The sequence below is a fragment of the Schistocerca serialis genome, chromosome 2 (assembly GCF_023864345.2).
Source record: "Schistocerca serialis cubense isolate TAMUIC-IGC-003099 chromosome 2, iqSchSeri2.2, whole genome shotgun sequence".
Lineage (NCBI taxonomy): Eukaryota > Metazoa > Arthropoda > Insecta > Orthoptera > Acrididae > Schistocerca > Schistocerca serialis.
Genome location: NC_064639.1, coordinates 902,002,621 through 902,029,634, shown reverse-complemented (window position 1 = coordinate 902,029,634; position 27,014 = coordinate 902,002,621). Strand labels below are relative to the sequence as shown.

The window sequence follows — 27,014 nt, the reverse complement described above, 5'->3', positions numbered from 1 at the left end:
TATTGCATTCAGTGCCTCAATTTTCCCATTCCTCCATACTTTTATCATCCATTACATTTCTGGCAGACAACACTAACTCTTTTCGTGGTGTGGGTTCCTGTAGTCATGTCCTAGTTCATGAACCACAGGCAACGTATGAGTGGCCAAGTAAGTGGTCCTGACAGTCGGGATACCAGTTACTTTGGAATAAGGCTGGGCATCTCGGACATATTCTTGAGTCGTGGTCACATTTTTGCTCATAGGCAAAGACTACCAAATCCACTGGTTAGTACCTCAACCATTAGGGGTAAATCTCAATGGGACTTGGGGCAAGTAAGGTTAGCAACCTGCTTCCCTGGTACTTTAAATATGATGCTGGCAACAATCGGAGCAAAATGCCTCGGACCTTTGGAGTGATGGAGTCCCCCCTGTAACTGACAAACCAGGGACTCCTAAGATACGACTTGGCAAACAAATGGGAATGAGATGGGGAGCTATTAATATCAATGGGGGCTACTCTGGGAAGAAGGTAGAGCTGGCAGAGGCTGCAAGTAAGGGGTGAGAAAGAGGAAATGGGAGAATACAAGGTCTACCTGTCAGGAGTCAAAGCAGGAATAGCACAATGGGGTGTAGGGCTTTACATCAGGAAAGAAATGGAACCCAGTGTAGTTGCAATGAGGTATGTAAACGAACGACTGATGTGGATAGATTTGACAGTGTCTAGCAAGAAAATTAGGATTGTGTCAGTATATTCGCATTGTGAAGGGACAGATCAAGATAAGATGGATAGTTTTTATGATGCACTCAGTGATGTAGTTGTTAGAGTAAAGGACAAGGACAGTGCTCTGCTCATGGGTGATTTTAATGCCAGGATTGGAAATCAAACAGAAGGGTATGAAAAGGTTATGGGTAAATTTGGAGAGGATATGGAGGCCAACAGGAACGGGAAACAACTCTTGGATTTCTGTGCCAGTATGGGCTTAGTAATCGCAAACTCCTTTTTTAAACATAAGAACATTCACAGGTATACTTGGGAAGGCAGGGGAACCAGATCTGTCATTGACTATATAATAACAGATCAGGAATTCAGGAAGGCTGTGAGGGACACATGTGTATTCAGGGGTTTCTTTGATGACACTGATCATTATTTAATCTGCTGTGAAATTGGTATTGTGAGGCCGAAAGTGTAGGAGGTCAGGTCCATATGTAGGAGGATAAGAGTGGAGAAACTTCAGGATAAGGAAATCTGGCACAAGTACATAACAGTGATCGCAGAAAGGTACCAGTTAGTTGAATGTAGTCAATTACAGTCATTGGAAAAGGAATGGACAAGGTACAGGGACACAGTGGTAGAAGTGGCTAAAGAATGTCTTGGAACAGTAGTGTGTAAAGGTAGGATGAAGCAAACAGCTTGGTGGAATGACACAGTCAAGGCAGCCTGTAAAAGGAAGAAGAAGGCGTATCAAAAATGGCTACATACTAGAACTCTACTAGAACAGAATACTAACACGAATTCTTTACAGACGAATGGAAAAACTAGTAGAAGCCAACCTCGGGGAAGATCAGTTTGTATTCCGTAGAAACACTGGAACACGTGAGGAAATACTGACCTTACGACTTATCTTAGAAGAAAGATTAAGGAAAGGCAAACCTACGTTTCTAGCATTTGTAGACTTAGAGAAAGCTTTTGACAATGTTGACTGGAATACTCTCTTTCAAATTCTAAAGGTGGCAGGGGTAAAATACAGGGAGCGAAAGGCTATTTACAATTTGTACAGAAACCAGATGGCAGTTATAAGAGTCGAGGGACATGAAAGGGAAGCAGTGGTTGGGAAGGGAGTAAGACAGGGTTGTAGCCTCTCCCCGATGTTGTTCAATCTGTATATTGAGCAAGCAGTAAAGGAAACAAAAGAAAAATTCGGAGTAGGTATTAAAATTCATGGAGAAGAAATAAAAACTTTGAGGTTCGCCGATGACATTGTAATTATGTCAGAGACAGCAAAGGACTTGGAAGAGCAGTTGAATGGAATGGACAGTGTCTTGAAAGGAGGATATAAGATGAACATCAACAAAAGCAAAACAAGGATAATGGAATGTAGTCTAATTAAGTCGGGTGATGCTGAGGGAATTAGATTAGGAAATGAGGCACTTAAAGTAGTAAAGGAGTTTTGCTATTTGGGGAGCAAAATAACTGATGATGGTCGAAGTAGAGAGGATATAAAATGTAGGCTGGCAATGGCAAGGAAAGCGTTTCTGAAGAAGAGAAATTTGTTAACATCCAGTATAGATTTAAGTGTTAGGAAGTCATTTCTGAAAGATTCCAGAATGAGATTTTCACTCTGCAGCGGAGTGTGCGCTGATATGAAACTTCCTGGCTGATTAAAACTGTGTGCCCGACCGAGACTCGAACTCGGGACCTTTGCCTTTCGCGGGCAAGTGCTCTACCATCTGAGCTACCGAAGCACGACTCACGCCCGGTGCTCACAGCTTTACTTCTGCCAGTATCTCTTTGGAAGGTAGGAGACGAGATACTGGCAGAAGTAAAGCTGTGAGCACCGGGCGTGAGTCGTGCTTCGGTAGCTCAGATGGTAGAGCACTTGCCCGCGAAAGGCAAAGGTCCCGAGTTCGAGTCTCGGTCGGGCACACAGTTTTAATCTGCCAGGAAGTTTCATATCAGCGCACACTCCGCTGCAGAGTGAAAATCTCATTCTGGAAACATCCCCCAGGCTGTGGCTAAGCCATGTCTCCGCTATATCCTTTCTTTCAGGAGTGCTAGTTCTGCATGGTTCGCAGAAGAGCCTCTTAAAGTTTGGAAGGTAGGAGACGAGATACTGGCAGAAGTAAAGCTGTGAGCACCGGGCGTGAGTCGTGCTTCGGTAGCTCAGATGGTAGAGCACTTGCCCGCGAAAGGCAAAGGTCCCGAGTTCGAGTCCCGGTCGGGCACACAGTTTTAATCTGCCAGGAAGTTTCATATCAGCGCACACTCCGCTGCAGAGTGAAAATCTCATTCTGGAAACATCCCCCAGGCTGTGGCTAAGCCATGTCTCCGCTATATCCTTTCTTTCAGGAGTGCTAGTTCTGCATGGTTCGCAGAAGAGCTTCTGTAAAGTTTGGAAGGTAGGAGACGAGATACTGGCAGAAGTAAAGCTGTGAGCACCGGGCATGAGTCGTGCTTCGGTAGCTCAGATGGTAGAGCACTTGCCCGCGAAGGCAAAGGTCCCGAGTTCGAGTCTCGGTCGGGCACACAGTTTTAATCTGCCAGGAAGTTTCATATCAGCGCACACTCCGCTGCAGAGTGAAAATCTCATTCTGGAAACATCCCCCAGGCTGTGGCTAAGCCATGTCTCCGCTATATCCTTTCTTTCAGGAGTGCTAGTTCTGCATGGTTCGCAGAAGAGCTTCTGTAAAGTTTGGAAGGTAGGAGACGAGATACTGGCAGAAGTAAAGCTGTGAGCACCGGGCATGAGTCGTGCTTCGGTAGCTCAGATGGTAGAGCACTTGCCCGCGAAAGGCAAAGGTCCCGAGTTCGAGTCTCGGTCGGGCACACAGTTTTAATCTGCCAGGAAGTTTCATTTCTGAAAGTATTCATATGGAGTGTAGCCATGTATGGAAGTGAAACATGGACGATAAATAGTTTGGACAAGAAGAGAATAGAAGCTTTCGAAATGGGGTGCTACAGAAGAATGCTGAAGATTAGATGGGTAGATCACATAACTAATGAGGAAGTATTGAATAGGATTGGGGAGAAGAGAAGTTTGTGGCACAACTTGACCAGAAGAAGGGATCGGTTGGTAGGACATGTTCTGAGGCATCAAGGGATCACCAATTTAGTATTGGAGGGCAGCGTGGAGGGTAAAAATCGTAGAGGGAGACCAAGAGATGAATACACTAAGCAGATTCAGAAGGATGTAGGTTGCAGTAGGTACTGGGAGATGAAGAAGCTTGCACAGGATAGAGTAGCATGGAGAGCTGCATCAAACCAGTCTCAGGACTGAAGACCACAACAACAACAACTAGAACTCAGGTAGACAGAGAAAGTTATGTTGAAGAAAGAAACAAAAGCCAAACAGATAATTGCAGCATTCATGAAGAAATCTTGGGAAGACTTTTGAAACAGGTTGGAGATTTTGGGTCAAGCTGCTGGAAAACCATTCTGGAGTGTAATTAGCAGTCTTCGGAAGGGAGGTAAGAAGGAAATGACAAGTATTTTGGACAGGTCAGGAAAACTGCTGGTGAATCCTGTGGATTCCTTGGGCAGATGGAGGGAATATTTTGAAGAGTTGCTCAATGTAGGTGAAAATACAATCAGTAATGTGTCAGATTTTGATGTACAATGGGATAGGAAAGATGATGGAAATAGGATCACATTTGAGGAAGTGGAGAAAATGGTCAATAGATTGCAGTGCAATAAAGCAGCTGGGGTGGATGAAATTAAGTCGGAACTCATCAAATACAGTGGAATGTCAGGTCTTAAATGGCTACACAGGATAATTGAAATGGCCTGGGAGTCGGGACAGGTTCCTTCAGACTGGACAAAAGCAGTAATTGCACCAATCTTTAAACATGGAAACAGAAAAGATTGTAACAACTACAGAGGTATCTCTTTAATCAGCGTTGTGGGTAAAATCTTCTCAGGTATTGTTGAAAGGAAAGTGCGAGTATTAGTTGAGGACCAATTGGATGAAAATCAGTGTGGGTTTAGGCCTCTTAGAGGTTGTCAGGACCAGATCTTTAGCTTACGGCAAATAATGGAGAAGTGTTATGAGTGGAACAGGGAATTGTATCTATGCTTTATAGATCTAGAAAAGGCATATGACTGGGTTCCTAGGAGGAAGTTATTGTCTGTTCTACGAGATTATGGAATAGGAGGCAAACTTTTGCAAGCAATTAAAGGTCTTTACATGGATAGTCAGGCAGCAATTAGAGTTGACGATAAATTGAGTTCATGGTTCAGAGTAGTTTCAGGGATAAGACAAGGCTGCAACCTGTCTCCACTGTTGTTCATATTATTTATGGATCATATGTTGAAAACAATAGACTGGCTGGGTGAGATTAAGATATGTGAACGTAAAATAAGCAGTCTTGCATATGTGGATGTCTTAGTTGCAATGGCAGATTCGATTGAAAGTTTGCAAAGTAATATTTCAGAGCTATATCAGAAATGTAAGGACTATGGTGTGAAGATTAGCATCTCCAAAGCGAAATTAATGTCAGTGGGAAAGAGATATAAACGGATGGAGTGCCAAATAGGAGGAACAAAGTTAGAACAGGTGGATGGTTTCAAGTACTTAGGATGCATATTCTCACAGGATGGCAACATAGTGAAAGAACTGGAAGCGAGGTGTAGCAAAGCTAATGCAGTGAGTGCTCAGCTACGATCTACTCTCTTCTGCAAGAAGGAAGTCATTACCAAGACTAAGTTACCTGTGCACTGTTCAATCTTTCGACCAACTTTGTTGTATGGGAGCGAAAGCTGGGTGGATTCATGTTACCTTATCAATAAGGTTGAGGTTACGGATATGAAAGTAGCTAGGATGATTGCAGGTACTAGTAGATGGGAACAATGGCAGGAGGGTGTCCACAATGAGGAAATCAAAGAAAAACTGGGAATGAACTCTATAGATGTAGCAGACAGTGCGAACAGGCTTAGATGGTGGGGTCATGTTACACGCATGGGGAAGCAAGGTTACCCAAGAGACTCATGGGTTCAGCAGTAGAGGGTAGGAGGAGTGGGGGCAGACCAAGGAGAAGGTACCTGGATTCGTTTAAGAATGATTTTGAAGTAGTAGGCTTAACATCAGAAGAGGCACCAATGTTAGCATTGAATAGGGGATCATGGAGGAATTTTATAAGGGAGACTATGCTCCAGACTGAACACTGAAAGGCATAATCAGTCTTAAATGATGATGATGATGATGATGATGATGATGATGATGATGATGATGATGATGAACACTAACTCTAGATGAGCTCTCTGATTGAGGGACTGATGAGATTGCTGTTTAGTCCTTTAACCAGCAACCAACCAACCCAGTCAAGTGACATTCTGAATTATTGTATTTTTGTGACCTGCCTTCACCCGGTCCAACACATTCCATCTAATTTTTCCTTCATTATGGGAGAAGGAATCTGTTGTTCACAGGGTTAAGAGCACTGAAAAGGTGGCTGTACTGGGAATGTCACCTCTTGTAGCTTTCTGGTTTGTCTTTTGTGAATGTAACAACTTCTGAACTGAGTTTCACTTCTTATACAGTAGCATTATGTTTCATTTATTTAAGAATCTTTCTTACAATATCGCAATTTTGTAAGTTAAATAAAACTGCTATGAGTTAACGTTATTGAATCATCTTCTCCTGTGTTTAGAAAAACATATAAGACATTCTTTGTAAGTAGAAAAAGATCTTTCATCACATGTGCTTTAAACATAATCACTGCACTGAGAATGTAAAATGATATGCTGTGCAGTGTTGTGAGGAACTGTTATTGAGGTTGTTAATAAACTCTTAAATCAGACTGCTAACTTCTAGCCATCTTTCTGTACTGACGTCCAGCATGAAGCTTTTATCATAATTTGCCAAAACTGCCACATCTATAGCTAGTTTCTGTTCTTCATGGGCCTTCTTGCTTTCTACCAGCATCAGTAGTAGCCTCTGTCAGTGGTACCAGGCCTCTGGTCTCCGATTGAAGCAACAATGTTGATCCATTATTAAAGAATACACTTGTAAGTAATGAATTTTAAAATACATTTGTTTTCTGTTTGAAAATTTAGAAATTCCCTCAGTTCTCATTCTTTCTTTTGTGCAAAGGGTTTTCTGGTGACAAAGGCACTAAAGAAAATGTACCAAAGAAAAAAATAGAAGGGGTTGATAGAAAACATTTTTCTGAAACACTGGGAAAATTAGTACTCCAGGCATACAGCGATTTTTACCTGGAATGGTTTGAAAATTTGCATAATTGTGTTCTTTGATAAGCTGATAACAAATTCAAACTTCTCCATCTCCATCTTGAATATTCCACAGAAATACAAGTTCAGTTTAAAAAATTCAGATTCTTTCTTTTTTCCTCGTTATTTAATTGTTTGAGCAACATCATTCAATGCTACATTCCCTGCAAATTAGATGGTAGTGCATTTGAACTATACTGTAATTTATGAAACGTAGTGAGAACGGTGATTATACAATGGTGTAACTAACCTCAGAAAGTTAGATGCAAGATACAAAATTCATTAAAATTGATTCTTGAGTAGTTTTTGGAATGTACATATTTCATTAAATGTCTGTAAAGTTTCTTCATCAAGCTTATGTGCAGTGATTTTATTTCATGCAGAAGGAAAATTCTTTTGACTTTTTTCATAGCTTCGCTGTGGTATCTCTTCTTTCTTGGCCACATCACCTAGATTTTGAAATAATGAACTTTTCTTCTCTAGGTTGCTTAATGAAAAGGACCAAACTTAATTTTTTTTCTTTTGCGATAGTATTCTTGATATACGTGCACAGTAGTACATTACAACTGAAACACTTTTTCACATCTGTGATAAATTAACTTCTACTTATTATTCGTAAAAAAGCATTTTTATAGCAGCTTCCATAGTGTTTTTGAGAAGCAGCTCAAATCATATAATATAAAGTACATAATACTTCATATGATACCATATGTCTCTTAATATGGTGTAAGCTACAAAGTAATTTAATTCTTATAATAATTATTCCACGACACAGAATGTTTATGATCAAAGCACGTACAACATAGTGCAGATTTAATAAAAGTAAAGTTTAAAATACTATTTGTTTTCCTTCTGTCTTGCATACTTACTACTGACGGACCTTTTAGTGTTTGTCAAAAAGAGTCACATAATTTTAGATGTTAGCCTTCAGCAGGCACTGTACAATTGCACGAGACACTGTTCTGTGCTCCTCTCCTCCTCTGCCCCTGCCTTGTGTTGTGTGTTTTTACAGTTTCTTCTTTTGTTAATTCAATTGAGTATCTCTAAAATCACTAATAAATGCACTGAAAAGTATGTACACTCTCAGCCTAACATTGGAAGCTAATAATTCCTAACTCATGGATGAGAGAGGGATGGAATCAACACGATTAAAAAGGAAGAGTAGGACACTAAGATCCCAAGAGAATAAGGACACTCATGTTGTGAGGAAGAGGGGAGACAAAGATCTTAATCTTCACGTGGAAAATCCAGAATGGAATGATGATAATATTATGAAAAGAGTAGAGTCCCCTTACCATGTAGAGGAGATGTTGAATTGCACACAGGCCAACAAAAAGACTGTGCGTGGCAGCTTATCCTTTTCATGATACTGTCATTAGTCTTCATTTGTCCTCACAACAAGTGGCCCCCCATCATCCTGGGATCATAGGATATCATGAGGATCAAAATTGTAGAGAACTTAGCCTTGTTTAACTTAATCTGATTGGGATTTGAAACGTACATAGTTTTCCAATTATTAGCCAGAAAAGAAGAAAACTGTCTGTTGTATTTTTTAATGTTTCCAAGGAACTAAGCAAACTCTCAAAACTTCCCCAAAACATTCCATACAAATCACTTGCTGGTGACATTACAAGTGGGCTACAGAGAAATCAATTTGAATTTAATGTGGTTATAGCTTTTGCCTTTCTGATATGGTTACAGATGTCTAATGTTGCTTTTGTTATGGAGGCATTCAACCAGTATGCCCCAGAATAATCAGAGAAACACAAATTTAATCTGTATAATAAAAACAACAATTTTTTATTCCAGGGTGTGCTGCCATTGCCAAATCCTTATGGTGATCCAGCTTGTCCCGATTACATCATGCCTATTCAGCCACAAGCAGCAGAGATTCTTTTTGGTAGGACAAGGTTGGTTTCTAGTTACATTGTACATTATCTAGCCCCCTACATTACACTGATGCTGCATGTGCTGTGCAGGCAGAGACAGAGAATACTATGCAGTGTCACCAGTGTGCCAATCCATACTGTCGGTCCAGCTCTCCGCTGGCAGCTGAATGGTGTGCAGGCACTCACATGCACCTAGCAATATTGTTGTTTTTAAGAGTTTCACCATTCCAGTGGGTAGACAGTGCACCTAGCATAGAACATTCTATTTTACACTTTAATTTTACATTTCTACCAGACTTTGTGAGCAATGCGTCTCTCTGTTTTTGTGGGTTACAAACTGATCTTGATACTGTTTATGCAACTATACAGAAATAAAGCATTTTTCATTGTTATCCACAATCCATTTTATTGAGACAAAACTGCACCAGTGGTAGTGCTTCCTGAGTTAAGAAGTGCTTTCTTGAATTGGTCGTGGGTCTGAACTATTTGACAAGTCCCCATAAAATTTTTCATTCATATGACCATGAACATATTGCTCCATGAATTAAAGTACACAGAAAGCAACTATGATATAATGGCCACAAAAGTGAATAATTTACTTCTGATTTAATAGTGGTTTTGTGGACAGTACAGTTGTCAACCACCACTTTAGCGCCATCACTGATGGCAGTGAAGGGGGCGTAATCCGGAATGATTTAGAGAGCACGAGCAAAATATTTTCCACAAGTGAAGAAGACAGCAATGAGAATGAATTTTAGTTGCAGTTTGGCTCTACAAAAATTACAAGTGACAAAATCTAGCAAAGTATACCTGTACCAACCATGTCAGGTACTCACAGTAAGAATAAATGTGGAACTAAACAAGAAAACATGATTGATCATTGTGTAATAATATTGAAATATGTCCAAATAAAAATATAAAAAAATTACTGTGTCCTTGGAGTCTTTTGTTGTGGCAGGACTGAATAAAATCTTATTGGTTTCCATCCTGTGTCAGAATAAAATTCTCAACCTATCGAGGGCTAGTTTTACTTCTGATGACAATGGTGGAGCTAACCATGGAAAGCTTCAGAATTTTATTCAAACTGACCCAGCGTGAAAGCTGAGAAGATTTTATTCATAAAAAGTTTACGGTGTGTTGCTCTGCACAGTGACATTAACTTCAATTATTTTTAAATATCTGCAATGTTGATTGTATACTACTGCTTTATACATTCAACTGAACCTTATGAACTACTCATGTAAATAATGTATTTGTATCAACAGTGTAGAAAAAGAAATATTGCTACTTAACTGTAAACATCAAGTTGCAGACAGGCACAATTAAGACACTTTCAATAGCTTCCGGCCACAGCCTTAGTCAATAAGAGAGGCCCTCCTGTAGCTCTAAGGTAAAGAAAAGTGCAGTGTAGTGAGGTGTTTCTCTTTCAAGAAAATGATTTAAAAGTCGTTGTTATGCAGGTTTTTAACATAGTCATAATGGCATGTTTTGTATACCTACTTAGTAGGTGCCATTAATCTTCCAAAATATTAAGAATGCTTCACACTCCCAAGTCTAACCCCCCAACATCTACAAACTATCTTATGGTCCCCAGTGTTATGAAGGGACTCCATAATGCAGTCCCTACTAATTTCCTGTTGACAATTCTGGGCCTGTAATTTTTCTGCCTGCCGTAGGCAATCTTCCCATGCAGAAATTGTGATGCTGCAAATCACTGTGTGCACACGACTCAACATCAGCAGTTTAAAAATATTATTCTTCTCTGAGGTGTAAGATTTCAACTTTACCCAAACTGTCACAATGGGATTGCAATGGCAATTGTACAGTGACAATCTGTTAACTTGTTACCCATGTTGTTTAGCAATCTCATGTTTTTTATTGGTAAGGTATGCAGCTTTATTGGCATTGGAAAGCAGCAGCAATTCTGCTCTTGTTTGTGGTATTTTACGTAGGATGCTATAGCTTGATAACTCAGCAATATAATCAGCTTTTGTAACATGGGATTATGGACTTTTTAGTTGCATTGAGTGAGTAGAAACTGACATTGCCTATCACAATAATAACTTAGGTGGAGGGATGGCTACAATATTTTGTAAACCATTATTTCAACACATTTATATCATCTCACTGTGGTAATCCTCAGGACTCTTCGGATTTTTAAGTTTTAAATATTAGCTTACTCTGATGAATAAATGCTGTGTCCTCTGACCCTGCAGGTACAAGAATAGGCAACCACCTGTACCTACCGGAACTTGAAACACCACAAGTCCATCACCTATTATCCAACACATTGTGTTGGATTGGTTCTGGTTCGCATACGTTTCGTCTCAAATCTACTGCAGTCTTCTTGAAAGTACAGTTGGCAGCCACAATATTGCTTCTCTCTGTAAGGAGATATTATGATGCCAAAAGCCCACATCGAGCGAGATGGTGCAATTGTTAGCACACTGCACTTGCATTCGGGAGGACGATGGTTCAAATTTGCATCAGGTCATCCTGATTTAGATTTTTCGTGATTTCCCAAAATCACTTCAGGCAAATGCCGGTATAGTTCCTGCGAAAGAGCACGGCCAACTTCCTTCCCTATCCTTCCCTAGTCCAATGGAACCGATGACCTCACTGTTTGATCCCTTCCCCCCCCAAATCAACCCTTCAATCAAAAGCCTACATCCTTTAATATTCTTAGCATGATAAGAGTACATCAACTGTCATTAAAATCCAAATTCTGTAACATTTGTGAATCTAAATTTTCTGTTATTGAATATCGCCTTCTCCAATACATATCCAATATTGTACGACGTTTTGATGACTTGAGATATTCATGACAAAACATGTGGAATGCCATCATGAGGAATTTGTCTACTACTTGACAATAGTCATTTGCCTTCTGCACTTGTCACAAAGGCTCTTTTTACTTGAAACATTTTGGGACATCCATATTGTACAAGAAGTGACTTCGGCTAGTTTCTAAACTGAAGCAATTAATGATTATGAAAAGGATAGATTGCTACTTGTAAGGATGATGTGTTGGCTTGCAGACAGGCACAACAAAAATACTATCACCCACTGAACTTTTGGCCAGAGCCATCTCCAGAAAAGAAAGGGAAACATACACACATTCCTACAAGCAGGCAGTCAGCGCAGATCAGCCGGAGATAGCAGCCATGTGTGTATGAGGTGTGTGTGGCCTGCCTCTCTCTCTCTCTCTCTCTCTCTCTCTCTCTCTCTCTGTGTGTGTGTGTGTGTGTGTGTGTGTGTGTGTGTGTGTGTGTGTGTGTGTGTGTGTGTCGGGTGCGGGTGCAAGGCTTTGACTGAAGGCTTAGTGTATAAACAGTCTTTTCGTACTGTCTCTCTCTGCAACTCAACATGTCATCCTTACAATGAGTAACAATCTGTACTTTCATAATTGTTGTTCCAACTTGGACTTTCCATTGTTTGAAGAGACAGTGATGAACTGACATCTGTAAGTGGAATATAAAAGTAGATTAAATTTATTAATTTTGTTTGTCCATGCACAACTGCATAGCTGAAGGTCAATTAAGGATGTGTAACACTGTGGTCTCCCTTTCCGTTGAGCATTACCATGCTATTGATATACATTCACGGTCAGTTCTCAGCTCTAAAATCAACAAGGTGATATGACATTTTCCAAATTACATTAATTACTTACATTATTCACCCATATTCACACAAAATCTGAATTTGGAGTGGTGGTCTTTCAGCCACTGTATCTGGATAAACCACTTCACAGAAGTCAAATTCAATTGAATTCTTACTTGTTGGCAAGCTTTGTATTAAGTCCACAGTTGTTGGTGTTTGCGAACATGCTACGAATATCGTATTAAGTGTTAAATGTTCCCTTGTTTCATGGAGATAAATTTTTTTTTATTTACTCGTTGATAATTTTCACAGCTATATAAAGAAAGTAATTGAAGATGCAAATCTCTCGGAAGAGACAGTAAAACTACTGCAGTTTTGCTGCTGGGAGAATCCTCACTTCTCACGCATTGTTCTGAGCGAGCTGCTGTGGCAGATAGCCTACGCCTACTGCCACGAACTGAGGCATCACATGGACCTACTGTTGAGCATGCTGCTTATGGAAGACTCTTGGCAAACACACCGGATTCATAATGCACTGAAAGGTATGCATTTAATATATTGGTTAGTTCTTCTTCTTTGTTTATGTGAAGAACATCAATTGCAAAAGTGTATTAAGTGCATGACACATTTAAACACGTCCACAGCTCATGGTCTCGCGGTTGTGTTCTCGTTTCCCGAACACGGGGCCCTGGGTTCGGTTCCCGCAGCAAGGTCAGGGGTTTTCACCTGCCTCAAGATGACTAGGTATTTGTGTTGTCCTCGTCATTTCATCATCATTCATAAAAGTGGCGAGACTAGGCTGAGCAAAGTTTGGGAATTTGTATGGGCGCTGATAACTTCACAGTTGAGCACCCCACAAACCAAATATCAACAACATTTAAGCATGCAATGTTGATGACTTTATTCCAGTCCATTTGTAGCAAACAGAAACAATTTTCATCTTCTTTATGAAATCTGGTCAGTATTAGATGTTAAATGTACAGTTGACGTAAATTGTGCTTGGCTGTTTCAGCAAAGTACTTGGGCCCATTGCTCTGTTCCTCCTTATGCTCTCCTCCCCCTCTCCTCCATATATGTATGGGACGTGTGAAGAGTGATCAAAGAGTAATGGGAATTTTTGTTTTTCGTAAAGAATCTTTTTTTACTCGTAAGCATCAATTTTACCTCCTTCAAACATAATATGCTTGTGCCACCAGTTTTTCCAGTCTTGGAAGCACTCCTTGAACTCAGTTTTTGTTATGGTGTTCAGCTTCTTCACTGACTGTTTTCATCTCGTCAATAGTGGCAGAACGACATCTTTTCATGATTCTCATCAGCCTTGGTAATAAAAAGAAATAGCAGGGGACCATGTCCAGCAGGTACAGTGGGTAAGGTAACATAATGGTTTTGTTTTTTGCCAGAAAAATCACAAACAAGCATTGAAGTGTGAGTGGGAGCATTATTGTGATGCAATCTCATTAGTGGTTTCACCACAATTCTGGTCTTTTTCTTCGGATTGCTTCACATAAACAATGCAAAACACCCAGGTAGTATTCATTATTGACTGTACAACCAGAAGGCAGGAACTCATGATGCACTGTTTCATTATAACCAAAGAAAAACAGTGAGAACCACTTTCACATGTTATTGAACTTTTTTTTTTCCATTCTGGGCTCTTCATGCAGTTCCCAGAGTTTCCGCTAGGACAATGGGACGTTGGTTTCGACGTCATACGTACATACCGACATTTTGTCAGCTGTTATAACCTTCTTGAGATGTTCTAGGTCATTGTCAAATTCATCATAAAGTCCTTAGCAGTGTCTACATGACATTAGTTTTGTTCGAAATTCAAAAGTCTTGGAACAAACTTGGCTGCTACATGTTTCACGCAAAAAAATAAAAATAAAAAAAAGCTTGGCTTGAGCCAAAGGGTACACTCACATCACCAGCAACCTCTTTGATGGTGATTCAGCAATTTCCCAGAGCCATTATCTTTACTTCTTCCACATTCTACATTGTTGTCAGTAAAAGATGTGCTTTGCGTCCAGTGTTGTTGTCATCTTCAGCATCTTCTCAACACTCTTAGAAACGTTTGTACCACTTTTGAACTCTTGTCTTAATCATTGTAGAGTTGCCAACATTTCAACTGTGATGCTGCACTTTATTCCATATTTCAAGCAAAATTTAATGCAAATTCTTCAATCCATCTTTTTCGGAAGTAAACATTCGCCGAGCATGTAACCTTTTTGACTGTCAACAGTAAACTAAATGTTAAAAATGGCTGAAAAATGTGTATGTATGTCAGGAAACGTATTTCCATTGATCCAAAGTTCTTCTGTTTACCATTCCAACTTAAGTCCACTACTTTTTCACAACCTGAGTAATAGAGATACAAACTATTTTTTTGATCTTTTTTTTATTTTGATCATTTAAACCAATTAGGTTTCTTAGCACACCCATGAATTGCTACAAAAAAGGAATATGGAAATATCGTCAGTCTCTTTTTAATTTTTATAATGATCATAGCCATTGAACATGTTTGTGACTATTGCAGAAGTTGAGAGAGACAGTGAATTGGAAGAGAGCTCATTGTCTGCTATGATTTTTAATGTTCAGTTTCATTTATATGCTTTGAATTTTAATTTTTCTTAGCAGAAAAATTTTATATGCCACAGAGTTATGAATGGCAATATATTTTCAAGGATTCCAGCGCCTTCATTGAGTGGTATTGTTACTTGAAATCCTGTATATATTTTGAAGAAACACTTCTTTTTTTAAAAATTTTACAGGTGTTCCAGAAGAACGGGAAGGTTTATTTGATACAATACAACGTAGTAAAAACCATTATCAGAAACGAGCATACCAGTGCATAAAGTGCATGGTTGCCCTCTTTTCCAAATGCCGTGCAGCTTTGCAAATGTTACATACGAATGGAGAATTGAAGAGGAAATGGGCACTAGCTGTTGAATGGTTGCAGGACGAACTTGAAAGGGTAAGATGTTTTAGGAACTGTATGAAATAAGAGTAGGAAAAACTCTACATTCCAGGCAGCAGTAATGGACCTGGGAACGAACAGGAGACTAAATGAACTCCATGTTTCAGAACTGCAGATTCCTTCATGGCAGGACTTCAATGATTGAAAGGGGCAAGATTTTTTAGGGCTTAACTGACATTTCATCGATATGTTGGGAGTGAAAATGGTGCAGATGTGTCTGCGGAGGGTAATAGCACACTGTCAAGTCTTTGATATGAACACTGCAAAAGTTTAATGGACAAACACATACACCTGTGGTGTACTTTGTAGAGGGTACATTGTGTATGGTATCACTTCTACCCTTTCCTATTTCAGTCACAGATCTGGAGCAGGAAGACAAGTGATTTGTAAACATCCACACAAACTTGAATTTATCAAACATTACTATTGTAGATATTACACCAGCTGCACATGCGGGGACATACTCATCTTGACTTAGTTACTTTTAGAATTTTGGGATAAGCCTTTTAGTGCATTTTCCAATAGTGTGTGTTGAACAGTTATTGCAGTAAGTAAAACTATCATTCAGTTTAGTTCCTTCTGTGAACTTGGCTACTAGAATATGTAAATGCTCTGAGACTTCTATTGATAATATCTTTGTAGACAAATCTAGGGAAAAAAGTCATATCACAAAACCAATGGTAAATGGACTGACTGATCATGACATGCAGCATCTTGAGTTAAATGTTGAAACTTGTCAGGATAAAAAATCTATTAAATCTGAGTGCAGGAGAACAATAAATAAGAATAATAAATAAGTCAGAAATTGAGAAATTTAGGAAATTCCTCAAAGACGTAAAGTGGACAGATGTTTACAATACTTCTGACTCAAATGGAAAATACAGAGCATTCATTAATAAAGTTACCTACTCTTTTGAACATTGTTTTCCTCTAAAGGTAACTCAGAAGTCAAAAAATAAACCATGGATTACACAAGGATTAAAGAAATCACGTGGGACAAAGAGGAGACTGTATCTACTATCTAGGAACAGCTCTGATGTTAGAATTGTAATGCATTACAAAGAATACAGTAAAATGTTGAAGCAAGTACTCCATATATTGAAGCAGCTTTATTATGATTATTACATCAGGCAACAAAATAAAAACTGGGGGGGGGTATAGTGAAGACAGAGACAGGTGGGGCCAAAATGGAAGAGGAGATACTCTAAAAATAAATGAGACTTTGGTAACACATACATGTAGTGTTGCAAACCTCTTAAACAATTACTTCATTTCTGTTACTGACAGCTTGGGGTTATCTGGTTTAGTGAACAGTGCAATGGAGTATCTGAGACCAGTCTTTAAAAATAACTTCAGTAAAATGGAAATGACATTCGTGTCTCCCAAAGAAGTAGCATCCATCATAAAATCCTTAAAATCTAAGTATTCCAGTGGGTATAATAACATATCAATGAAGTTAATCAAAGAGTGCTCACCCGAGTTGAGTTCTCTCATAAGTTATTTGTGCAATCAGTCTCTTATCAGTGGAATTAAAATATGCTGAAGTTAATCCTCATTACAAGAAGGGGGATAAAGAGATACCATCAAACTGTCGACCAGTTTCACTTTTGCTGGCTTTCTCAAAAATATTTGAAAATGTTGTGTTCAAGTGTCTCCTTAAGCACCTGATTGCAAATAATAAATTGTCTAAGTCACTGTTTGGATTTCTTAAAGGTTCTGATATAGAGAAAGCGATTTATACTTACAGTGAGAATGTACAATTCATTAGATAATAAATTAGAGGCTACTGGCATTTTCTGTGACCTGTCAAAAGCCTTTGACTCTGTGAACTACAGCATTCTCTTTAAGTAGATTAGAATATTATGATGTCACCAGCAGTGCTGTGAGATGGTTTGAGTCTTATCTATCCAACAGGAAACAAAGGGTATCATTGCAAAATACCTGTGCAGTAAGCAGTCAGTCTTCATCTGACTGGGAATTAATTATAGTGTGGTGTTCCTCAAGGTTCCATCTTGGATCCATTGCTTTTTCTTGTGTACATTAACAATTTCTCATCTGTTACATTGCCAGATCCTAAGTTGGTTTTGTTTGAGATGATACAAACATTTCAATAAGTGCCAAGCTAAGTACAGATTTAGAAATAGCTGTTAATGAAAGTTTCACTGACATTAATAAGTGGTTTAAAGCTAATTTACTGTCATTAAACTTCAAGAAGACCCACTATATGCAGTTCAGAACCTGTAAGAGAATTCCTTCCAGCATATGTATAACATATGAAGACAAGCAGATTGAAGAGGTTGAAGTGTTAAATTTCTGGGATTACAACTCAATTCAGCTGGGTAGGACATACCACAGAATTGCTTAAGCACCCAAGTCTGTTTTGCAGTGAAAATGATGTCAGATGTAGGAGATATAAATATAAAAAACCTTGCATACTTTGCTTACTTCCGTTCTATTATGTCATATGGCATCATATTCTGGGGTATCTCATCAAACCGAGCAAAAGTTTTTAGGGTGCAAAAGCATGTTATAAGAATCATTTGTGGTGTAAATTAAAGAACATCATGTAGAAACCTGTTTGAGGAACTTTGTTCTAACCACTCCTTCTCAGTATATTTATTCCTTAATGAAAATTTTTTGTAAGTAATACATCTCTATTTCCAACCAATAGCTCAATACATAGTATCAGTACTAGGAATAAGAACAACATACATAAAGACCTAAAATCACTTACCTTGGTCCAAAAAGGGTTCCAATATTCAGGAACACACATTTTCAATAAATTGCCAGCAACCATTAAAAACTTAGTTTCAGATAAAGCACATTTTAAACAGAGTTTGAAAGACTTTTTGATAGGCAACTCCTTCTACTCCATAGATGAATATCTTAACAGAGACTGTTAAGCCAGCTTAAGTAAAAATATCTGTTAGATTTCAGTTTTGGCAGCACTTGGCCACAACAGTCAAGATTAGGTATTTTGTGTGTGATAAATTTATTAATAGTGCATAACAGTGTTTCATTCTGTCAGTATTAATTCTGTAAATATTAGCTGTTCCAGTTTACCGCATTGTATTCACCTATTTCGACAATCTCCTGATAAATGATCAGGGTAGTAAATATTATATTTAAATGTTTTATGTTTTTTATGGTATACTTTCTGACATTTTCCTCACCCATGAGAGTCATCTCATTTCTTGGGTCCATGGAATGAAAACCGAATCTAATCTGAATATTTCTTTGACACTCTTAACAACTTACAGCTCCGTGGCTCATTATGCATATATTTTCCACATAATCTCCAGGAACAGTGAGCACTACTCGATGCTCAATTACATAATGTTTTGTAAGTGGTCTTTATTGAGTCTTTTGCTACAACCCATACATTACCCTACACTGTGTCACTCTTGAAGGATATCTTGGATACCACCATATTAAAAGTGAATGTAAATAAATGTTTGTTATGAAATTCATATTTCACGATTATACTATATTCTGATTAAAACTACTCTTTAATTGATATTTGTGATGTGGCACTACGTGGTTGCCACATCTGCTGTCATCTGGTTAAGCTTCAAGAAAAGGGAGCAGGCTGCCACCATGAGCAGAGCACCGTCTTTCCTGTTGCAAATGGCAGTGTCTGACAACTGACTGTGTGTGGACACTGATCTATTCAAACTCTGCAGATAGACTGATGTTTTGTTGTGTCACATTGGAAACAGCAAGCAGTTCACATGTGACATCACGAGCTCTGGGGAAACTAAACTACATAGCTTGTGCTGTTAACTGAATTTAAATCTGAGTATAGTGGTCTTATGTATAATTCATAAGTGAATCTTTCATATAGACATCTGTGCCCCCTAAGTAAAAGTACTAACTGAATCAGTTACCATAATCTTAGGACAAAATTTAATTTCTTTTAAGTAAAAGTTCATCAGTGTAAGACTAATTAAAGTGTTGGTAATCTCTTTGTAATCCTTTGTTTCAGCGGCCTTATCCACCAAATGCACAATATAGTTACAATAATTGGTCACCCCCTGCCCAGTCAAATGAATCCACCAATGGCTACTATTTGGAGAGGTCAAACAGTGCCAGGAAAACGTTGGAGAGAGCTTGTGAGCTTTGTCCTGAAGAGGTAATTTGACATTTCCTCAGTCATTTGTAGACACAATTAATTTGACCATGGAAATGTCATGTATCACAATAACTACATAATAGTAGATGTAATAGTTGTTGTTGAGTAGGTAGAGTTCCATGCCGAGACCACCACAGTGTAATCTCAGTATTGTTCTACTCTGTGTGTATGTGTGTGTGTGTGTGTGTGTGTGTGTGTGTGTGTGTGCGCGTGTGTGTGTGTGTGTGTGTGTAGGAGGAGAGGTGGTTGCTGCTACTGCACCAAACATTAGTTTGATGCAGCTCTTCATGCTAGTCTACCCTGCGCAAACCTCCTGTCCTCCTGTTCTCTGCAAAACTATTGCAACCTACAGGATGTCCCAGAAAAATGTATACACTCTTTTTATAATTGTAACTCTAATATTTATTAAAGTACATAAAAATTTCAAAATTCAAAATAGTGTGAACACCATTGTGGTTCAGACACAGCTGATAACACGTACTGAAAGTATCCTTTATGTTCACAATCGTCACAATTGGTATTTTGGCACATCAATTTTCAGTGGCTGCTTTCAGCTCATTGATTGTAGCTGGTCGTGTGCTATAAAAATTGTTTGTATGTGCCCCCCTTGCAAAACTACATAGGCATCATATCTGGTGAGCGCAGAGGGTGCTACCTATTTGTCCTGTTTGTCAGTCTGGTAAGTTTTCATCAAAGCAGGCCCTTACGTCATGATGGTAGTGGGGAGATGCTCCAGCTTACTGGATTATCATTCTCCATCACCAAACGTGTCTTTCACATGTGCAATGGCATAAGCCTGTAGAGAGTCCATGTAATTTTCAGCATTCTCTGTATGCTCAAAAAAGAAAGGCCCAGTCACACCAAATGCTGGTAAACAACACCGCACTGTAACTCCTGGGAACTCCTGATAACTTCACATGATGTTCCAGTATCACATGGGGATTCTCAGGTGCACAGTGGGTACAATTCTGATGATTAATTGTTCCATTTAACTTAAGTGGCCTTATCACCCCAAACAACTTCGTATGGGAATTATTTTTCCTGTGCGCGTCTTGCTCGATATCGCTCACAAAATTCAGTTCTCCACTCCAGATCGTCCTCATTCAGAGCACGGAGTAATCTAGGAATTTTGGACATGCTTCGAAATGGGATGCATACTCATTTTTTGGAACTCCTGTCTCACGAGTCACATTCCGCACAGACTTTCTAGGTGATTGCTGAAACCGTTTGGTGACTTTTCTATCTCTTGTGCGGATGACCATGGTTTTCAGGAATGGTTCTTCTGGGAATTTTGGACAGCTCCTTCCTCCTCAAACGTATCTCGCAGATGAGTAAGTTGGAGACGCATTGTTTCCTCTTGTTGGAACTTCATTCTGAACTGTCCTTGCACTTCATACATGTTCTCGTTCTCCCAGTAGCACATCAGAATGAACTTTCTTTGCTCAAGGTAGCCTTCAGCTACTTTTCAAGATGTCACACCAGAAAAAGGGGGGAAAAGACAGTATTCTAGTTACAGGATGCAAAAAGTGTGTGTGTTTCTTTCGGGGCCCCATGTCTATCTGCTTAAATGTGCTTAGTGAAACAAATACAAACAAAGAGATAGAGGGGCTGGCCAGTACTTACCTCAGCTCAGTACAGCCGATAGATACACATAAAACAGAACTGAAAATTTACGTTCCTAGCTTTCGGAACAAATGTTCCTTCATCGGGGAGGAGAGAGGGGAAAGAAAGGGAAAAAGGGAAAGGAGATTCAGTTACTCACAACCCAGGTTATGAAGCAACAGGGAAAGGAAAATAGGGAGGGTAGCAAGGATGGAGGCATGGTTGTTGGCTTCCCTCTGACAACCGTGCCTCCATCCTTGCTACCCTCCCTATTTTCCTTTCCCTGTTGCTTCATAACCTGGGTTGTGAGTAACTGAATCTCCTTTCCCTTTTTCCCTTTCTTTCCCCTCTCTCCTCCCCGATGAAGGAACATTTGTTCCGAAAGCTAGGAACGTAAATTTTCAGTTCTGTTTTATGTGTATCTATCGGCTGTACTGAGTTGAGGTAAATACTGGCCAGCCCCTCTATCTCTTTGTTAGTATTTGTTTCACATCTTTATATGAGATTTTCCATTAATCATTTAAATGTGCTTAGTTTCTGTCTTAAATTTTTACTCTCCACATATCCCTCCAACACCAAATTAAGTATTCCTTGATGTCTGGGGATGTGTTCTATCAACTGATCCCTTCTTTTAGTTAAGTAGTGCTATAAATTTTTCTCCCCACTCTGATTCAGTACCTCCACGTTAGTTATGCTATCTGCTGTGGAATCTTCTGTATTCTCCTTTACCATCACATAGCTAAATCTTCTATTCTCTTCTTGTCTGAGATGTTAAAAAAAAACCATTTCATTACCGTACCTCTCAAGACTCCAGCCCAGCCCAAAACTTAAATTTCATATTTGATTTTAAAATATCTGTCTTTCAGAAATTCTTTTCTATTGCCAGTTAGTATTTTGCATCCTCTCAGCTTTGACCATCAACAGTTATTTTGCTACTCAAATAGCAAAATCCATCTAAATCCCTCAGCATTAGCTGATTCAATGTATAGACTGAGTAACATTGAAGATGGGCTTTAGCCTCTCTCATTCCCTTTTCAACTAATGCTTCTCTTACATGCCCTTCAATCTTTATAACTGCATTCTAGTTACTATGGGTAGTTTTAATTAAAATGCAGCTGATCGCAGAGGTACGTTGCGGGCTGTAATTATCATATGTCAGTGAAACTTGGCAGATACGCTAATACTTTGATGCAGAACTGAAGGTATGACATCCACACCATCATTTGATAAGCCATAACATGAGTGAACAGTACGGCCATTGAGAAGAATAGAGTGGCGACTCTTCTGGGAAACCTGGAATTCTCAGGGAATTAATTTTTACCTGGAAAAATCGAGGAAATCTCCGGGAATCTCAAAATTCTGTATCGTTAACCTAGCATTGAAATCAAATTCTATTGAACAATGGAAAATCCAGGATGGAATGTAACAATATTAGAGAAGGAAAGTTGCTACTCACCATATAGCGGAGATGCTGAGTCGCGATAGGAACAACAAAAAGATTCACACAATTATACCTTTCGGCCATTAAGGTCTTTGTCAACAATAGTCACACATGCACATGCACACACTCAAGTAAACGCAGTTCACACACACGTCTGCAGTCTCAGGCAACTGAAACCACACTGCGAGCAGCAGCACCAGTGCGTGATTGGAGTGATGAGTGGTGGGGTTAAGGAGGAGGCTGGGGCGGGGAGGGGGAGGGATAGTATGGCGGGGGTGGCAGACAGTGAAATGTTGCAGTTTAGGTGGAGTGCAGGAGAAAAAGTGGGGAGGCGGAGGGAGGAGTAGGGGAAATTAAAAAATTGGGTGTAGTGATGAAATGATGGCTGTGTATTGCTGGAATGGGAACAGGGAGGGGGCTGGATGGGAGAGGACAGTGACTAACGAAGGTTGAGGCCAGGAGGGTTATGGGAATGTAGGGTGTGTAGCAGGGAAAGTTCCCACCTACGCAATTCAGAAAAGCTGGTGTTGGTGGGAAGGATCCAGATGGCACAGACTGTGAAGCAGTCATTGAAATGTGGGGTATAATGTTTGGCAGCGTGTTCAGCAACAAGGTGGTCCACTTGTTACTTGGCCAGTGTTTGTCGGTGGCCATTGATGCGGACAGACAGCTTGTTGATTGTCATTCCTACATAGAATGCAGCATAGTGGTTGCAACTTACCTTGTAAATCATGACTTGTTTCACAGATAGCCCTGCCTTTGATGTGATAGGTGATGTTAGTGACCGGACTGGAGTAGGTGGTGGTAGGAGGATGTATGGGACAGGTCTGTTATGGGGGTATGAGCCATGAGGTGAGGGATTGGGAGCAGGGGTTGTGTAAGGATGGACGAGTATATTGTGTAGGTTTGGTGGACAATGGAATACCACTGTAGGTGTGGGAAGGATAGTGACCAGGACATTTCTCATTTCAGGGCACGACGAGAGGTAATTGAAACCCTGGCGGAGAATGTAATTCAGTTGCTCCAGTCCTGGATGGTACGGAGTTATAAGGGGAATGCTCTTCTGTGACCGGACTGTGGGACTTCGGGAGGTGGTGGGAGACTGGAATGATAAGGCACGGGAGATATATTTTTGTATGAGGTTGGGAGGATAATAACAGTCAGTGAAGGCTTCAGTGAGACCTTCAGTATATTCCAAGAGGGACTGCTTGTCACTGAAGTTGCAACAACCATGGGTAGCTAGGCTGTAAGGAAGGGACTTCTTGGTATGGAATGGGTGGCAGCTGTCGAAGTGGAGGTATTGCTGATGGTTAGTAGGTTTGATATGAACAGAGGTACTGATGTAGTCATCTCTGAAGTGGAAGTCAACATCTATGAATGTGGCTTGTTGGGTTGAGTAAGACCAGGTGATGCAAAAGGGGGTAAGTTATTGAGGTTCTGGAGGAATGTGGATAGTGTGTCCTCACCTTTGATCCAGATAGCAAAGATGTCATCAGTGAATCTGAACTAGGTGAGGGGTTTAGGATTCTGAGTTTTTAGGAAGGATGCCTCTAAATGGCCCATGAATAGGTTGGCATAGGATGGTGCCATGCAGGTGCTATAGCCATACCCTGGATTTGTTTATAGTTAATGCATTCAAAGGAGAAGTAATTCTGGGTGAGGATATAGTTGGTCATGGTGAATTGGAAGGAGGTTGTTGGTTTGGAATCCATAGGGCATTTGGATAGGTAGTGTTCAATAGCAGTAAGGCCATGGGCATTAGGAATGTTAGTGTATAGGGAGCTGGATCAATGGTGATAAGCAGGACACTGTATGGTAAGGGGACAGGACCTGTGGAGAATAGGTGGAGAAAATGGTTGGTATACTTCATATAGGTTCCAGGTAATAGGTTGAAGGTGTTGGTCTACGAGAGCAGATTCTCTCAGTGGGGGAATAGTAACTGCCACAACGGGGCGCCCTAGGTGGTTGGGTTTATGGACTTCAGGAAGCATGTAGAAGGTAGGAGTGCAGGGACTGGTAGGGGTAAGTAGAGAGATGGACTCTGGGGAGAGGTTCTGGGATGGGCGTCCTTACACCCATGACAAAATTCAAATACATAGCTGAGTGTGATGTGGCATGTGGAAGAGGAAGATGTCCTATCCCAGTGGATATCATTGATGAGGTTGCTGTTCCTGTAATTGACCATGCAGCACTTGCCCCGGTAGTGTTGGTGCTTGTGCAATCTCGTGAGAACTGTCCGTCCCGTGGTCAAGAGTACGGAAATTTTTTGGTCTATTTTACACTGGTACGTGTAAAAGATCCAGTCAGTGCAGCAAATAATACCTCATTATCTGCAACAACATTCCGAATTTGTCCTTCGGTTTCTGGCATGGATTGAAGTTGATAACATATGTTCAGACAACATTCAGTAAAGTGATGAGACACATTTTACACTACAGGGTGCAGTGAATACTAAGAACTGCTGAATTTCAAGTACTGTTAAGCTGTGTATTGTGCACGAAGAGCCATTGCACTCACCGTATGTGACTGTGTGGTGTGGATTCACAAGCACCTTTAGTCTTTGTGTGTTCTTCTTTGAAGAGAATACACCCAGAAGGCCTATCAGGCATACTGTGGTGTCTGCAAGTTATTGAGATCTCGTTGTACATCATGTGATTCCTGCTTTGGAAGAGCACAACTGTTCGGAAACCACGGTTTTCATGTGAGATAGGGCAGCATTTCGTCACTCGCCCAGTGTAAGATCTGCTAAATGCAACCTTCAACAAACATGTTATCTCCCCAAGTTTTCCAGATGCATGGCTTGCAAGGTCACTTGATCTGATTCCAGGTGACTTTTGGCTCTGACGATGTCTAAAAGAACACATTTACCAGGGCCATGTTCGGTCACTACCTGACATGAAGGCCAGTATATAGAAACATATTGCTCAGATTACACTGGAACTGCTGCAAGCATCTGTTGAGCGTGTTGTTTTAGGAATGCATCATCTCGTCAATGTCTCGAACTGTGTAAGCTGCAGTTAGTAATGAAATCAACATTGCCTTTCTCAATTTGACTTTTTGTGCTCATGTCCAGTTTCTAATCCATTACATATAGAAACATTTCTATGTGTCATCCTAGCATTCACAGCACCATATTTGCACCTGTTAGTCAAAATTATAACTTTTTTGTTCCCCCAGAGTAAATTGTTAATGCATTAGAATATCTACCAAGTTTCACTGCTGTACAATAATTACAGTCCACACACTGGACCTTTATGAGTAGCTGCACTTTAATTACAACCACCTACTATATTGAGTTGACCTTTCACTACCTGTGTTTTATTCCTCTTTCCTTCAGAGTTCCAGAGATATATTGTAGTCAACATTTTCAAAAATTTTCTCAAAGTCTACAAATGCTGTTAATATTCATGTAATCTTTGCACAAGACAGAATCCAGAAATTGTTGATAAATACTTGAGAAGGTAATTTATTTTTTGTATCGTGCAAGTAGTGTAATGTAGTGACATACAGGACACCTGCAAGTGAAAAATATTTGTTACTTTCAGATACTCGGTGAGAATGAGTACAGAGTCCCTTCTCTTTAATAAGTTCATTGACTTCATAGTTATTGTTAAATAATATACTTGGCATACACAGGGCGTCTCACTATTTGTGTTTCACAGCTTTGAACACTTGTTAATCTACTCTAATGTGAAACGCATCTTTTCTATTGAAAAAGTGCCCATAGCTGTTAAGGTATGCATTTTAGAGCCCATGTTTACTAGACGTTTTTTGTTGTTTCCCTCTGCAACCTCTAGAAGTATGTAACATGAATTGTGATACACCCTGTGTAAACATCTGTAGAGATTTAGGATGCCTCTTCCAACATTCATTCATGGCAGCAGCTGCGACTGTCAAAAGTGGAAGCAAATAAATGCAGGTTGTCTATTTACTGCACATTTAAAGAATTGCGTAGCATTCAGTTAGAAGGATTATTGGTAAATAATACTTTGGTAACAGTGACTAACAACAGTATGATTTCTATGGTGATGGCTGTCCTGGTACAAATGTTTTTGGTATAAAGTGTTCCCTGCAGTATTCGCATAGCCACTGTTCTTTACTAAGGACATAACAGACACATTGTATTCAGGCCCCCTGCGGGTCCGGGGTAAGAATAGGCCCGAGGTATTCCTGCCTGTCGTAAGAGGCGACTAAAAGGAGTTTCAACCGTTTCGGCATTCCATGTGATGGTCCCTCTTGGGGTTTGACCTCATTTTTTCAAAATTCTACAGAAGTACGAGCCTTTTGGGGAAGGACGCCTTACGTGGTGTATCACTGGTCCTCAGTGCACTAAGACCTTGGCACTCAGCATCGTAACGGCGTTGTAACCACACCCACTATTCCTCCAATTGGGCCTAAACGCCTGATGGGTTGCAAATCATGATGGACTTTCCATGGCACCCGAAATCCAGCAC

The 27,014-nt window shown here is 39.9% G+C and overlaps 1 protein-coding gene across 1 annotated transcript in view; it reads left to right on the top strand.

The window, feature by feature from the left end:
* LOC126458245 (probable ubiquitin carboxyl-terminal hydrolase FAF-X) overlaps positions 1-27,014 on the top strand; it is a 314,613-nt gene that overhangs the window by 264,709 nt on the left and 22,890 nt on the right. The window contains exons 40-43 of the mRNA XM_050095144.1: positions 8,732-8,832; positions 12,724-12,953; positions 15,180-15,382; positions 19,371-19,517. Coding sequence (XP_049951101.1) covers positions 8,732-8,832; positions 12,724-12,953; positions 15,180-15,382; positions 19,371-19,517 — 681 coding nt within the window. The remainder of the gene's footprint in view (positions 1-8,731; positions 8,833-12,723; positions 12,954-15,179; positions 15,383-19,370; positions 19,518-27,014) is intronic.